The sequence below is a fragment of the Cydia strobilella genome, chromosome 2, assembly GCF_947568885.1.
Source record: "Cydia strobilella chromosome 2, ilCydStro3.1, whole genome shotgun sequence".
In the NCBI taxonomy this organism is placed as follows: Eukaryota; Metazoa; Arthropoda; class Insecta; order Lepidoptera; family Tortricidae; genus Cydia; species Cydia strobilella.
The window spans coordinates 5,476,514-5,493,851 of NC_086042.1; the positions used below are offsets into that span (position 1 = coordinate 5,476,514).

General features: G+C 37.5%; 1 protein-coding gene and 1 long non-coding RNA gene across 2 annotated transcripts in view; one reads left to right on the top strand and one right to left on the bottom strand.

Annotated features, from left to right (window-relative positions):
• LOC134750835 (tyrosine-protein kinase Fer) overlaps positions 1 to 17,338 on the bottom strand; it is a 79,344-nt gene that overhangs the window by 11,563 nt on the left and 50,443 nt on the right. The window contains exons 3-4 of the mRNA XM_063686108.1: positions 2,695 to 2,791; positions 16 to 217 (exon numbers count right to left, since the gene is read on the bottom strand). Coding sequence (XP_063542178.1) covers positions 16 to 217; positions 2,695 to 2,791 — 299 coding nt within the window. The remainder of the gene's footprint in view (positions 1 to 15; positions 218 to 2,694; positions 2,792 to 17,338) is intronic.
• LOC134755419 (uncharacterized) overlaps positions 5,129 to 17,338 on the top strand; it is a 29,202-nt gene continuing 16,992 nt past the window's right edge. The window contains exon 1 of the long non-coding RNA XR_010129041.1: positions 5,129 to 5,171. This is a non-coding gene — a long non-coding RNA (uncharacterized LOC134755419). The remainder of the gene's footprint in view (positions 5,172 to 17,338) is intronic.

The window sequence follows — 17,338 nt, forward strand, 5'->3', positions numbered from 1 at the left end:
ACACTGTGTACTGACCAGGAGGTGGCGGTGGCCTCGCCCTGCCGCCGCTGCAGGTCGAGCAGCGCGGGTAGCGCGGCCGTCCGCAGCGCGCGCTCGCACTCCGTGGCCTCGGCTAGGAGCAGCACATACTCGTTGTGCGCCCGGTGCAGTCTCCGACACGCTTTGCCGTACTTGTCCCGCGTCTCGTCTAGCTTACGACCACCGCGGCTTGTTGGACCTGGAATGTGCATATATTTAATGTCAAATATCACACTACACAATTAAAAACGGTGAATGGATTTAGTATACCGATCAAGAAGTCGCTTGGAGATACCTGTCCGATTTCTAAGATCAAGTTCGTCATACATTTACTATGGCGTACTTGATTTTAGAAAAACGGACGGACTATGACTTTCAAGTGTAAAACATTTCAAATACCTACCTACCTTACCTGTACTACCTGTGAGTTCCTGTAATTTATTTATTGTTGTTTATTGTAAGTTTACTATAGCTGTTGGTTCTCCTTAACATAAATAAATAAATAAATACTCGAATAGCATCTACTTTCCAGTAACAATAGATAATAAATAATTACGTAGGTATATGCTTCAACTGCCAGTATACTGAGATTGATATATTTCTGAGATTAAATTAGACGTTTCTATATATAGAAAATTTATTTCTTTACTTCCTATAGGTATGAGATAGTTTAAAATTTTAAGCGACAAGTTTTTACAGATGCAGATTTTATTGACAGATTTTAGAAAAGACACTGAACGGGTTTTTAAAATTATTCCTCGTTATCTAAATCATAAAAAAAACCTTGATTAGCGTTACTGTCACTGTCACTACAAGCACAGGCGTATACAAGATTAGACACAGGTTCTTTTTTTTTGTTCCTATTAAGCCAATTAATTAGGTTATAAATTATAAATGCTGTGACATATTTGATGTAACAAAGACAAAAAAACATCTAATAAAATATATAAATTATTCTTATAAAATTAAAATTTTCAATAATTATAATATTTACGGAAATTTCTTTGCCTATACGAGTTATAGATACTTATGGAAATGGAAATGCCAATTAAAATAGAAGAGATTATTAAAAAGTGGTAAAGAAAGCCGGTGTACGAGTAGGGAGGTACGCTGCACGTCGTTAGTCCGGATAATACACTCGGTAAGTATTGGGTGCACGATGATATTTGCAAGTGGCTGTCGATCAAATTGCCCCGCTTTCACACATTTTGTGAAATATTCATGTAGAGACATTTTCTCCTGTACGCTTTTGTCTACGTGACAGCTAAAGTGGAGTATCTTGATAGAAAATTGAACGAGACTTAATTGATACTCGAATGAATTTCCAGTTTTCTCGCAATTGTTGGTACCTACCTAGAGAATTTCTACTAGTAAAAGTAAGTACAAGCATCTTATTATACAATGGGATCAGTTATTGGAAGATGATGAACACTAAACATGCTTCCCATAGCACGTAGAATTTTTATTCTGAAATAATTTATTTGAATTTGAAAAATTTGAATTACTACTAAACCATCCAAGCATTGTGCTGGTTCATGCATATCGTAATCAATGTCCGCCTGCTGTAATATCGATAAAGGGCGTAACAGAAAGCTCGTAGAAGTGCACCCTGTAAATTCACCATGTCAAACCGTTGCAGCTGTACATTGGCACCGGCGCCCAATAAAATAATTTCCAGTGCATTAGATCGACTCATACTCATACCTATCAATCACTCCTATCGTTAATTTCACTATTATAGTCGTAAGTATTTCTATATCAATTATGAACTACCTAACCTATTTGCTAGAATGAGATAACGATATTCATATTTCATTCTGTAGTATAGCTGTGTCCCTACTTACGTAAGTAAAACTAACAAGTGTAATCCTGACCTTACGTAAGCGAACAACTCGCGAACGCAAAGCGGCGCGGCGGGCCCACGGCGTTCGCGTTCGCAACGAGATCGCCCACGTAGGACACTTCTATAGGTATCAAAGGATTAATTCACCCTGAGCCGCATCGCTTCGCTTCGCGTTCGCGTGTTGTTCGCCTACGTAGTACGCTGCGTAAGGCTTAAAATACAAATGAGCTTTTTTTAACCTCGGATTTCATGAAAAAATTTGTAGAACCTATAAATTTCAGAGGAATATACAAGGGGAAAGGAGTCGGGTTGGCCAAACATGTTGATTTCTAGGATTTCTTACTTGCACTATACATCCTTTACAAAATGCCATTAATAATTAAAACTACAATCATTTAACAGAAACAAAAAATCTTCCAAAAATCTTCTTAGGCTTTGATACACAAAATAAAATTACGAGTATGCACAGTAAAAAATCTTTGTCAATGTATTTTTGGGCCACCCAGTAAGAAGAGTATAAGGAGAAAACTATGTAATCCAGTGGTTCGCAAAGTTGACTGGGCTGCGGCCTGCGACCCACCTAACAAAAACGGCCATTTTGAAGACCCAACTCTTGACCGTCTTAAAAGGGGCATAAAATAATTATTGGCAACGCTCAGATTTCCTAGTAGTTTCAGCCTTCAGGGCCCACTTAATATTCCCTCGCGACCCATAGTTTGGGAAATGCTGATCTAATCTACTGAGGTTTGCATTATCATATGCTTATATACCTGTGTTTTCTCATTACCATGCACTTAGTAAAGCATAAGTAATGTCGTCCAACTTACACTTACATTTAAGGTAGTTCTCCTCGAACTTGGCTCGCATCTGCTTGTACGACTCCAGGCACTTCTGGTACTCGCTCTGCTTCCGCGTCACCTCCTCTGACAACTGTAATAAGACAAATAAGATAAAGATAAGATGAAAATGTCTTTATTGCCAAAAAGATGAATAGAGACGAGAATAAAACATATTATGCCTAATTTCTCATACGAGTTATATTACAGGGGTCTGCCACTAGGATAGGTATGTATCGATATCGCAGGAAACCTGTAGGTATGCTGGGTTGGGAGGTTAGATAGCAGTCTCTTTCGTAAAAACTGGTGCTTACGCCAATTTTTGGCATTAGTTGCCATGCGGACCCACAGCCGGAATAACGCCAGGAAGATGATGATGATGATGATCCCTGAATAACGCTTCATACAACTCTGAAAATGAGGTTTTTTATAAACCAAATTGTATTAGGGTAAAGAAAAATTGCTTCAAATATGGTCCTAATTAGCAGAAAGCAGTGAAACTCTATTAGGTACAAAACAAATAAATACTTAGACGTAATAGAGACTAGTAGTATAAAGACGGGTACTTAATTTAAAAAAAATATAAACACTTATCAACTTCTATTCTGTGGTTGTGCATTGCTTTGCTTACCACCAGTGTGAAATCCACAATCAATAGAACCCCATAATTATCGGCAATTACCAAGTAATAAAGACAAAGTGTCATTTGACTCAACTTGAAAACTACAACTTTCGAATCAAGACCTCGAGAAACGTAACGTAACCCACCAAAATACAAATCACGCATATTTCACTTCTTTAAAACCGGAGAGGCCTATGGTTCAAATTCCAGATGGAAACATAAGTTAACTCTGCCTAAATCCAACTTAGTATTATTTCAAAAAAATGTTTACTTTATGGCAATAAAAGTATATAATAAGCTACCTGATGATCTAAAAAATAAACCAACTACATTGTTCAAACATTATTTGGATTCTTACCTACTTAAGCATTGTTTTTATAGAAAGAGTTTCTGGATCACACTGATTAGATTCATAGTTTAGCTGTTTGATTGTACCTAGTTATGTTTTAATATATTGTGTAAACCAAAGATATAGATGTAAGAAATAGATATAAGTAAAAATATTTGTACACCGACTTCACGGTAGAATATGATGAAACTTGCATTAACTCTAACTTAAGATCACATCAATGTACCATATTCTGACAAATAAATACATTTCATTTCATTTCAAAAACATTTTCATGTAAAATGTTGCCAAGACCAAGACGAAACCATAAGGCTTATTGTAGGCAAGGCAAGGCTAGCAATCCTGATATACGTATTCTATTATTTATAACAAGGAGTCCCTATATAAAATTAGATATTTTGATGTTAGATGTATTGAGTAATATACATTATAAATCTGAGACATTATAAACGTTATACAAAGTGATCGTTATATATACAATGATATTACACTTAAAAAACGTTATACTTAACAAAATTAGATATTTTGAGTGTCTATCTAACGTTCGTTATACACCTTGAACGGTATACAAAACAAACTTATGCAATATGAGCGTATATAATATATATATATTATAGTATAAGTTCTTATATCTTATAATACTTACCCTACATTTTCAGACCTCTACCTCTAGCTTCAAAATTTGCGGAAGTCTCATACAAACTTTCATCGCCTAGTTTAAGGGGTTGGGGAGTAAACGTTCCAAGTTTTCGAATTTTTTTGTTGTTTGTGTACTAATACTAGCTTACATACCAAATTTCAGCTTTATAGGACTTCAGGAACTACCCTAAGAGTTTTAATGATCATCAGTGAGTGAGTGAGTAAATGAGTGACGAAATCGGGGTTTTTTAGATATCAACAAAATCTAAAGTATAAGAGCTATGTAATGTTTAATAAGTCCACTATTGACATCATATCTCGAGAATTTTGTTTATCTGGTATAATCCAAACTCAAGTTATGAGGGTCTAAAAAAAACAACGACGACGAAAAGGTAGGTAGTGCCCTTGCGCTTCGCTTGGCTCGTCTTGGCGGGGGCACTACCGTGCCCCCTGATTTTATACGCATCGGAATCCAATCTAATTACAGACATCGAGGAAAATGAACGAAAAATAAAGTTGCCTCTTTGCGAGCAATGTTAATGTTATGGAGTAAAACAAGATGTAATAAACCGGTGCGCCAATAATAAACAATGAAATTAATGATAGGCGCGGTCTGATTGATGAAGTGACTTGATTGATCGAAGACCAGAAGGTACCGACGTGAGGAAAGTTTCTCACGAGCCGCTTGTTAAACGAACACCTGAATTGCTTTTCTTTAAGGCTGCGCTACACAATTTTACTGACATGTCGATAAATCATATCGAATAAGTCATTCGAAGATTACGAAGACTGGTCGATCATCTGGTCGTTTTCATTTTCTATGTATTTGTGTCGTCATTACAGATTGGATTTTGTATGTAGTGAGTGAGAAGTGCGCCTGCGTGCACGTTTCCCCCCGCAAAAAATGGCCGAACGATTTGTACGGTAAGATATCGCTCGGGCTCCTTCCTTCCGACGTGTCGGAAGCCGGTGTTGCTCGAAGCATTTTTGAGAGACGACCGAGCATAAAGCGACCAGTCGATTTGCTAAATTTGACAGTTCAGTCGTGAGGCGCGTAACATCGCTATGAGTTGACAGAAATGCAACGATAAGACAATATAGTTGGACCAAGACAAGTCTGCAACGATATTGATAGCACTGCGTATGCAAGTGTTATTTTAAACGTCAAACTTCTATGAAATTATGACGTATAAATAACACTTGCACTGCGTGTGCTATCAAAATAGTTGCAAACTTGTCTTGGTCTTAAGGGGCCCACTGACTATCAGTCCGCCGGACGATATCGGCCTGTCAGTTGTTCGGAACTGTCAAATTTTTGTTCTAACTGACAGGCTGATATCGTCCGGCGGACTGATAGTTAGTGGGCCCCTTAACTCTAAAGTAGTACGTTATGACTAGACTATCAGCTGTTGTTGATGATGATACTTATGTTAACGTCAATTTATCAACAGACATATGTATTAAGTTTGATAGGTACTTGCTTGCATTTTAAATAGCATTCTGTACTTAGCCATTAGCCGGCACTCAATTTTGTAATTTTAAAGTAAAAATTGCCTAAGCCTGTCCTAGATTTGGCAACACTACTGTTGCAGCCACCTTTATGAAATCTTTAAGTAATATAACAATTTAAACTCGCGTTTTGAACACATATTTTATATTATAACACATATTTATTTTATATTCATTATATGAACGGGTCTACCACGATTTAATTTCATTGTCCTTACCTTAGTGTTGTTTATTTATATCTCCGTTGACATTTTGCTGGGACTTCAGTCTTTCCGTGACCACAGCTGGTGCACTGGTGCAACACAGCTGAAACGTCTGAATTTAAGGTGAACAATGAAATTAATTCGCGGTAGACCCGTTCGTATAATTAAATGTCTACCATCTTATGTGTAAGGTAGTCTCATGATGACTATTAATATGACAATCGAAAACATCTTCTTGTGTGACATGTATGTCATGTCTTTTAACATGTAAAATAAATTCATCAACTTGCTCGAAAAAGATCTTATTCCATGCAGGTGTACTGAAGGGTTAAAGCCTATATTGTTCCTGCGGGAGTTACGGATTGTGAAAAAATGGCTATAACTCCCTTAGGGAGTTAAAGTTTTCTTTTGTAATTATGTCACTACGTACCAAGTAGGTTGTAAGTAAAATACTTTGTTTAAAGTCAAGGACTAAAATACTGACGTTTACAATTTAATATTTTTGTTTATCTATAAATTGTATGCGGGCTTCTTTTTTATAAAAAATAAGCTAAGTACCCAAATTACTCTCCACGCAGACGAAGTCGCGGGCAAAAGCTAGTTTATAATATTAGTATGGATTATTTCGCTTAAAATTTAGTTTTTTCTTCGCAAGTGTGATGAAAAACATTGTGTGTAACTCCGGGGGTAAGAATATTGTAAACTCGAGTCTTTAATTCCCTCCAGCCTGCGGCTTCGTTTACAACATCTCACTTACCCCCTCGTTGCACAATGTACTAAAACCCTGGTTTTCTGTAGTATAGACTTTTTAAAAACTAGTAGTAGTAGTGGTCGTGGTAGTAGTAGTAGTAGTCAACCGGACTACAAAATATAATTGATAGACTCCTTATAGTCGTATATTATTTCATCATAATCGGTCTTAGTACTTTTAGTAGAAGTGGAGGTACGGTGGAACACTAAGTAGACATAACGTACACACCCTCACTGCGAAATTCATAGTAAGTCCCTTTTGGCTTTGCCGTTCCTTTACATGTGTATTTGGCAAAATATATTTAGGTACTTGATTCTGCAATAATTGTAATCGAAATCCGTTTTCAAACTTTATTAAGGACAGTCACGAGCAAAAATTAATGAATCACGACTTTATTCAAAGCAAAATGTAGTCGTCTTATAACTGTCTTTAACGACACAGACACTTATCATTACCCGAGAATACCATTACCAGGTGTACCCTTATGTTCATGTTGCGAAATATGGCTATAAAATGTGAGGCCTATTGGATCGAGCTGCCTTTCAAAATGATCGCTCAGCTATCTGATTCATAAAACATTGCCCCTGTGTGGTTAATTGCCATTGCCAGCGTAACTTGAGTTCAATGTTGCTTACAAATGTTCATAACTAGTGGTCAGTTTATACTGGCACGGCCCGTAACGGCCGTATGGCCGTAGCGACGCGACGCGTTCGGTAGGATACGTGAATAGCAGTGACGCGAGAGCGCCGGAAACGGTTCGAATTACAATCCCAGAATTACAGCCAGCGTCGCGAGACGGACAGACGCGTGCGACATCACATGGCTTCACAACTTAACATCATAGGTATCATACCAAGACATTTTAATTAACAACTAACAACTTTATGGGCTTTTGCGTCTCAATTAAGTAGAACGTGCCACTCATGCCACTAACGCGCACGTTAGGACAGCTAGGTATTTTAAATAACTAAATGACATCTCACGAGAGTGAGATCGATTTTCCGTCTAACGCTGCGACTTACGTCAGCGAACAACTCGCGAACGCGAAGCGAAGCGACGCGGCGGGCCCACGGCACGGCGTTCGCGTTCGCAACGGAATCGCTCACGTAGGAATGTTCATTTTGTGAACCTTAATAGTTAAATCGCAATAAAAATCCCTTCAGTAAGTAATGGAAATTCAAAATCTTGTATTAATTTTTTGTAGTATCAATTTGTTTGAATAATCATTACAATATTTACAAATAAAATCCAACATCTCCACTGTTGAAATGGACTAAGTCACACACAAGTCATCAATATTCGATTAGCCAAAGTGCCTCTGAAGTTTGAACTTTAGGTGAAGTACCTACTCTCAACTCAACTAGGAAATACCTAAAACATTGTCATTACAGCGTTTTGGCCCAAAACGCTGTAACTACAATGACAAGGACTGTTAAGATGACTCTAGACAAAAAAAATCTGCACAAGGAAAATCATTTTAAATAGGTAGGTACTTTTTTGCTGCGGATGAGTATTTAATGAATCTGGAGCCTGATGGAAATAGAACCTGTAAGAAAAATCTGTAGCCTCTATGACAAAGTCCGATTGCGGTTCTTAAGTGGCTTACACAAAGTCAACTCTGAAATTCTAAGGTTGCTATGAGGAACTAGGAAGACTGAATGTTTCCATACAATAAAATTTACGACTAGAAACGGTCTAAAACCAGCCCTTAGGATTTAATATTCAGGTGTTGTAGCTCGAAGTCAGGACAAATTAAATATAAACCTTAAAGGAAAAACGGCGCGTTAAAGACGTGTTAAATAAAAGTTGGTATGAGTCAGTCCCAAAAATATTTTGTTACAGTGTAAGTTTAGTAAGTATCACATAAGTCGTAAAGTACATATGTATAATTAAATTATTGTGATATTTTAGGCAAAAGGTACCATCGTCGGTCATAAAATAACGATAGTCTAATAGATAGTCGATAGTTTCTATGGCGGTCGATTTTCTGATAACCGATGGCGCCTTTTGTCAGAAACCGCAATAAATTTATTTTGATTGATAATGTAAAAAATTTACTCATGTTGTATTCTGATGGATAGTTCTAAATAAAAACTATTATTTTTAAAACAAGTAAATATACAATGCTTATTAATAAATTAACCCGTAGATAAATAAGCGAATTATCAAGTCAAGACAAGCCTCAGACATGAATGGCCCTAATTCATGAATGAGGCTCATGAATAGGCAACAAGACAATGTAATTCTGAAATCTCACGATTAACAACAATGGACTATCCCATCCTGTTAATGATTGGCAGCTATAACTACATACTTACATCCACTCAGGCGGGACCAGAGCAAAAAGCCGTATATAAATACAAGAGCTTAATGAAGCATACACTTTTAATCGGAATTAACCCAGCGTTCAGAACAAAAATACTTTAACAATGTTTATAAACATATACATTAATTGTAATCTAGTTAGTACCTTTTACTTTCAAACGATACTTAATGGCAGTACCGTTAGCAAGAACAATGGACGTGTGCTGTATTGTATCTCGCGAATTATCGACAAATGTCGCGTTGGTGCAGATGTTAATTATGATTGCCTTGATACCATAATAAACTTTGAAACACAGCAGTAGCGATGCGGCGGCGGTAACGTTCCTAATATTCCAGCTTAGTTGGACGATGTTACATACAGCATTGTGCGTCTAACGACCAAATTGATGCTCTATGTGAGATATTTTCGAATAATTACCACCACTGATTGGCACTGGTACTGCTTTCTGTGCGTTCCCAGCTTTACCTGCGATTCCAATATAAACGATAAGTAAGTGTAATGGCAAACCGTTTCAGATTGAGATCTTTCGAGACCGAACAACTGTTAAGGCACCGGATGAGTTCGCCGCTGTTGAGATATTATTAAGAGTCGTTAAGACAATAAGATAACGACAACAACGACGTTTAGCTTAACGGAGAACACGCCTCGCGTGACATGAATTAAGCTCCTTTATCTGATACATATTAATACACGAGAGAGCCCCATGTCAACATTGTCAACCCAGTTAGTTTCCGAATTTATTGTGAAAAGGCAGACAGGATTTTTTTTTAATATATAAAATGTACATACTACATATATGTATTTTCCTACCCGACTGGTCAAGAAAACATAGAAATATTTAAATGGGCACAGTCTACTTGCTCTTAGGTACCTACCTAACTTGTATAATAAACAACTTATTAATACTTTAATTTACTTGCTAACTTTTACTGTAAACCGTAAAATTTAAAGTAATAGTCAACGTCTTGTAGTTTTCTAAAAAAAAATACTTGACATATCTTGATGATGCCTTAAGTCATGTCTTAATAAAACAGCCTTATCATGCCATAGATGATACGTGCGTGCGCGCACCGCAAGTTTTAACGGGTTGTAATGAACACAAATTATTGCTTTGGTTGATGACGGCCGCAATTGGGCTTCATTTTGCTGGTAAAAACCGTTTTTTCTAACTAATATTTTCAATTAGGTATAATAAATTATTTAAGAACCATATAACGTAAACTCATAATCCAACACAACATTCACACAGGTTAGTGTCGGAACAAATCCTTTGTGAGAAACTTAATGTGCATACCGGTTTCAGAATTCAATTTAACCGCTCACCAATAAAACATCGTTTATAGGCCGGATTGTTAAGTACAAAGAAACCATAAACATGGGGTGCCAGAGTCAGACCCTGCGGTACACCGCTAACTTGGTTCATTGACTCGGATCACTCTCCCTCTTACTTGGTGATATCGCCGCCCGGTAAGCCTCACCTCATGTCCACATACAATTAAAATGCATTGCTGTTGCAACTGCTGAAACCGGTGTAATTTCATCAGTCCCTCAGTCGAACGCTTATCCCAAGTCGAAATCGAAAATTTTAACTACAACCCGCAAAATTAAGCACTCGGCCAACTCCAAAAATAACATTTTATTTTTGGATGTTCCTACTTCCTAGTGTTAAGATAGTTACTTAATTAATTTGCATATTTGCGATTTAAGAGAATTAGATGACAATAGCAGTAAGTAGTCTCTTCCAGCAATCAAGAAACCGTTGACAGTGGTTTGACTTGGACCTCCCAGGTGTCTGAAATTTGTCGCAAAGTAACCAACATGCTGAGATCTCTCTATAGGTTCAAGAACTCTTTCCCAGTTAGCACAAAAACTCTTATTATTCAGGCATTGGTGTTGCCCGTGATTGATTATGCAGATGTGTGTTACTCTAATATAAGCCAGGAGTTACTCAACAAACTAGACAGACTACTGAATAGTTGCATTAGGTTCATATATGGACTTCGTAAATACGATTACGTATCGGCCTTCCGCCGCAAACTGAACTAGCTTCCCATCCGTGAACGCAGGTCACTAAAAATTCTCTGCAACCTTTACTCTATATTATTTGATCCTGCCGCTCCTGATTACCTTAAATCTAAATTCAATTTTGTAGCACCACGTCCCGGTTGCGAGTTGCGTACATCTCGAAGTCTGAAACTGACCATTCCCCATCGCCGCACTGGCTTTGTTTCGAACTTCGCCCTTCAGGCAATTTGTCTTTGGAACGATCTCCCTCTTCCTTTAAGGCAAGCACAGAGCAAATTTTCTTTTAAAAGAAAGTTACGTAAGCATGCACCTCTCTAACTCGCTTAAAAATAAATGATCCGCATGTTACTTGTATACTTGGGTACATAATACAATATTTATTTATATATGTATGTATGTATGCATGTTTGTATATATGTAGGTATATATTGTTATTATTCTTATATGTGTAAGTGTATAAACAAAATATATATTGTTTAGAATAATTTGATTTGTGTTTCATATTTCCTCTCGCTTTCTACAATCCTGCACTAACTACACGTTTCTGTTTGACCCAATGGTTGACTGGTAGAGAATGCCTTAAGGCATTAAGTCCGCCTTTTGTACAATTTTATATCGTGCAATAAAGTTTAAATAAATAAATAAGAAACCTGTCATTTGCAACCGCAGAATTGCAAATGGAAGACAGAATAACATCGCATCAAAGCATCATGAGCCATGAGGCTGACAAAGGCTGAAAGTGAAAATGTCGAGGAACAGCTAAAGCAATATCTTTTGTGGTATTTTTTGCCCGATGTTCTCTCGATTTTCTAGTGGTTTTTGCATAGGTAATCAAGCCATTAACTTTCAAGCTTATTCGTGTCGCAATAATTGCATTTTTTAAAGCAGGTACGACAATACAGGCTGGCATGATATAGGCAATAAGTACTAATTTACCTACTCGATCGATTTTTCAGAATTAATGTAAGTATAATTACTTACACTACTTATAGTACATAATATGCATTCGCACCTCTCTTCAAACTACCTATATATTTTTAAATTGTACATCAGGATGGTGGTAAACGTAACATAATGACAAACTACAGTTACCTTTCAAAACAGACTTGGGAGCTTTTATGAAAAAAGTAATAGTTATCATTACTTTTACCGTTAGAAAGACGCAGCATTTGTTTGAATGTATTTAAAAACTATCTATTGTCAACCAAACGGTGACCTACATACCACGATTCACTGTTCAAGTGTACATACCGAACTACATCTGTCAGTATGTCATCGACAGATTTGCGCCTGACATACCGACTTTGATCAATTAGTAACTTCGAATTAGTTAAAATGTAAATGTCAAAAAAATCTGTGAACGTGAACAAATTATGTAAGTTTTAAAATACCTGTTTTTATTTAGTGTTTTTTTTTTCAGAACATAAACATAGAATAAGTAAAATGACTAAAATGACACGAGTAGGTATTTTATACTCACGACAGGAAGGTAACGTGTGAATAAGAAATATCTACCTACTGCAAATTACCAGAAGTGTCATTAATATTTCATGTGACCCTCAGAATAATAGCTAAAGCATAGAAGCCGGGCAAAAATGCTTCGCAAATATGTATACCCGTCCTTTAATAATTACATAAACAACATATCGATTTCAGTGTTTAGGGTCAGGTCCTAAAAATTAATTTCTTCCAAATTGAACAAAACTCACCGATTAAAGGTTACCGGTTCGTGCGTATTTTCTTTTCTTCCTGTATGCGATTTACAGCCCTCGATCACATAAGACATTATCACATAGGGAACTTCAAACCATTACAAATAAAAACTCAACACGTTTTCCAACAATCTTTCAGGAATAGCAACAATATAATTAAAATAAAGCAAGATGACCGCTGAAATTCCGCGAAATATTTCAACTAAAATAATACGACTATGTCAAGTTGTTACAGTTGACACCTACCTGTCAAATAACGAACATTTATTTTTATTTGGCTGGATTAAAAGACAGAAAGAACTTGCGGATTGTTGTCTCACTCACTCATGGACAAAAAGTAATAGAATGTTGTGAATAAGATACTTTTTACCAAGCTCTTATTTTGGCCCGGCTTCTATGCTTTAGTTATTAATCTGAGATGTGACCGGTGATAATAAAACAGATAGAAAATGGTACGGCAGGTACTAACTTTTAGCTATTATCACTATTATGGACAGAAGTTAATGTTAAATAAGAAATAACGAGCTACGGAAACTGATATATAACCGTGCCACATTGATACCACAACACTGACACCTTGCCTAAGTGCACATTTAAGTGAGCCAACAACACATAAAGATACTATGAGCTAGCTGCCGCGCGGAGAAAGCGTTTTTCTCGGAAAACCAGAAGGCCGCTCTTTGTGACACTTGCCACATTGCCTTAAACGGAGCAAACGCGCTTTTATACAAAAGATATGTACTTGAAATTAATGAGTAACACTTGAAACAGGTATTAAAATGCAAACCAGACCGCAACCCACCGTCTGGCCAATGCATCGGCAAGAAAAACTCGTTCAAGAGCAACTGTTGTTATTAACCATTACGGAGGCTAATAGCTTTGGATATATACTATGGTTTTCTTTGGTACGTTAATAAATAAGAAAGAATAGATTGATTTAGAGTTACAGAAAAGAAAAAGCGTAGATAAAGGGCGAAGCTTAATTTCTGCAGGCTGTGCACGGTCGAATTTTTATCGCCTGTCACGTTCTAACAAGTGCGAAAGTGCCTGTCACTGTAGTTATTGACAGGTGATACAAATGCAACCATGCTGCCACCGCTGAACACCGTATAAGGTATTTGACTGTATTTAAAATAAATTATTTTACACCATGCATAAAATAAAGCACCAAGATTAATAGTGAAACGTAGACAGCAGTTATTTTTAGAAATAATTTCTAAATATTTAGATGGCTACACTCACTAGTATTTCTATTACCTACATAATTTCTATTTTAAAACTCGTATCAAACTATAAAGAGTAGTTTGATCGTGACGTCACATGCTAGTGTTTCATATAAATTTCTAAGTAGCAAAATCGTTTTGACAGTTCGAAAAAAGAAACTGATTTGACTAGTAGTCAAATACCCTATTATAGCTAGGGATACCCTAGGGCTAGGACATGACGTTATTGTAAAGAATGTTGACGTATCAACATGGCTTGCAGGTAACATTTTAATTGGGTATCGACATGAGTCATACTCAGGGACCGGGAGCTTTCTCGTACGTGGAATAATATTCTTGCTGCTCTTTTACTTCAACAACGGCGAATCTCGCAGTATAGTTCTTGCTCTCTATGACTTTATTTAGCCGTGGCCGTGGCCCGTGGTTGTTCTTTTACATATGCAGGCAAGGGAAGGCAATTTCAGGTGAGTAATGATGTAAATGTAAGCATAGTTGTATGTAATTTTTGTTATACATATATATAGTGGTCGGGACACGCCTAGCAGTGACGTACACTGTTTAAATTACACAGTTCTTCACACGCGCGTGCGTGTAAAAAGTTACTATACATAATAAACTAAACTGACCAAGGTGCCCAGCCAATGTGACAATCGTTTGCGCTACGATAACGAAACGCATTGTGTCTCTCTCTATTATTCTTCCATATTAGTGCGACAGTGACAATTACGTTTCGTTCGCTACGGAGCGTAAACGATTGGCATGTTGGCTACGCAAGATGTAAAAAGCCCGCATTAATGGATTTGTGACTCTCTAAATATGTTTGTACACCTAATGGTCACGTATTAATTATCCCGATCTCGTTCTGTGAGAAAAATAATTCTACTAACTCCATCGTATTAAAATGTCACAACATAAAATGTTTTGTGTATGTTATTTAATTTCCAGGCAGTACATACATAGATGTATGTATGCCCTGTTTATCATTAGGTACCTAATTTGCAGGAGATATATTTGTCCTAACACATATTGCATTTGGCTAAAAGGAAACCGTTTGGCTGGCAGCCAGGTCCGGAGAGAAACGAGGCAATCGACGTAACGTAAGAAACAACAAGCCTAACAAGTGAGTTGCTCGATTAGCAATAAAGTCGATAAATCTCGGAATGAACAGCGTGTCTATCCACAATTTTGTCTCGACTGTGGACTGGTTTCTAATGTAACTTGACCTGGTGATTGATGACAATTGTGCGTGATAGAGACGTTATACTTATTCTGGTTTGATTGTGGTGGTGTGGTTGGTAAAATTTGTGAATAGCTGGGCAGGAAAGGGCGAGGCGCGGCCGGCCGGGCGGGCTTTCTCCAGCTGTACACGTGCAGTCACCTGCGTACCCGCGTATCCTATTTCGCAGTCCTGACCGCCGCGCAGACAAGCTCTAGGTTTGAGTGATTATATACTTTCATACATTTGTTTCGGCGTTACCTTGGTATTAAACAAGGCATAAGACTCACCAAAACTCGGAAAGAATGATGAAAGTCACGATCACAATCTTGTTTTATTAAATAGAATTTTATTATAATGTCATTCTATTTGCAACTCTTATTATCCTATAATAATAATAACAAATAATTCAGCCTATATACGTCCCACTACTGGGCACATGCCTCCTCTCATGCGTGAGAGGGCTTGGGCTATAATCCTCACGCTAGCCCAATGCGGATTGGGGACTTCACATACACCTTTGAATTTCTTCGCAGATGTATGCAGGTTTCCTCGTGATGTTTTCCTTCACCGAAAAGCTAGTGGTAAAAGGTGGTAGTGGTAAGTTAGTGGTAGTGGTAGTGTGGTGGAAAAGGTAGTGGTAGTGGTCAAATGATATTTCGTACATAAGTTCCGAAAAACTCATTGGTACGAGCCAGGATTTGAATTGAACCCGCGACCCCCGGATTGAAAGTCGGACGTCATATCCACTCGGCCACCACCGCCTTATTATCTTACAGGTACCGACATGTTTAATTAATACGTGAACAGGCCTTACTAGTCCCAGTTAGAAACAGAGTTTACTCATCCCAGTTAGAAACAGAGTTTACTCATCCCAGTTAGAAACAGAGTTTACTCATCCCAGTTAGAGACAGAGTTTACTCATCCCAGTTAGAAACAGAGTTTACTCATCCCAGTTAGAGACAGAGTTTACTCATCCCAGTTAGAAACAGAGTTTACTCATCCCAGTTAGAGGCAGAGTTTACTCATCCCAGTTAGAGACAGAGTTTAGTCATCCCAGTTAGAAACAGGAGTTTACTCATCTCAGTTAGAAACAGAGTTTAATCCAGGGACCGGCCCGCTATCCCTTATCGGGGTTTTATAAGGGTATTGCAGAAGGCTTAACTCACCATACCCTTTGCCAGACGAAACCCTTTGTTTTGCTTTTAAAAACCCTTATATAAAGCTACCACACTTGAGTAATCGGTAGCCCAAATACCCTTACAAAACCCTTATCATCCGCTCACCAACACCTTGCATATAGCTTATAAGGGTTAGCCTTATAAAGGGCTTCCCTTTTAGCATATAAGCGTGCTAATTTAAGTCGTCTACCTTGTTCATAAAGCACACATTACTTCGAATCCGAGCGATCGTTGGCGGCGACGGCGGCGTTCTTTGACTAGGCACGTATTTTCTTTTCTTTTCATACACTACCGTAGATATATACTAATCCTGTCTCTTTCACGCAAAGGGAAACCTTTATAAAAAGCGCTTAAAGATAAGGGTAACCCTTATTAAGAGCTAGCCTTATTTTTGGTTAGCTTTTCGGTAAGGGTATGAATGGGCTTGCAGTTCAAAAGGGAAAGTCTTTTAAGGTGGTTCGACTAGGTTACCCAAAGCTTAAACCCCGCTAGATGGCGTCACTTTCGCAAATTTTCAGGTTTTATTTTTTTGTGGAATAGTGTTGGTATCTGTATACTTACAAGTATGTTTAGCGCACTTTTTACATAAATATTGAACTATTATAATAAACATTGAATACTTCATTAGTGCAAAAAACACTTTTAAAGTCGACAGAGTGTTTCTGTCATGCTATTTCCTACTATTACTCACACATGCAAACAGTGTTTCCGTGATGCTTGTAGTAGACAATTTCATGCAGTGTAAGTATGCTGCAATGGCGTTGCGGTATGTTCGTGGAAATACGTGCAAGAGGATTCGGGTTCGAGACTGGTACGTCAGGTGTACTTTTTTTGTCCTTTTTGTGTTATCTTATGTTTCTTATACCTTTTATTCTTCGAATTCTT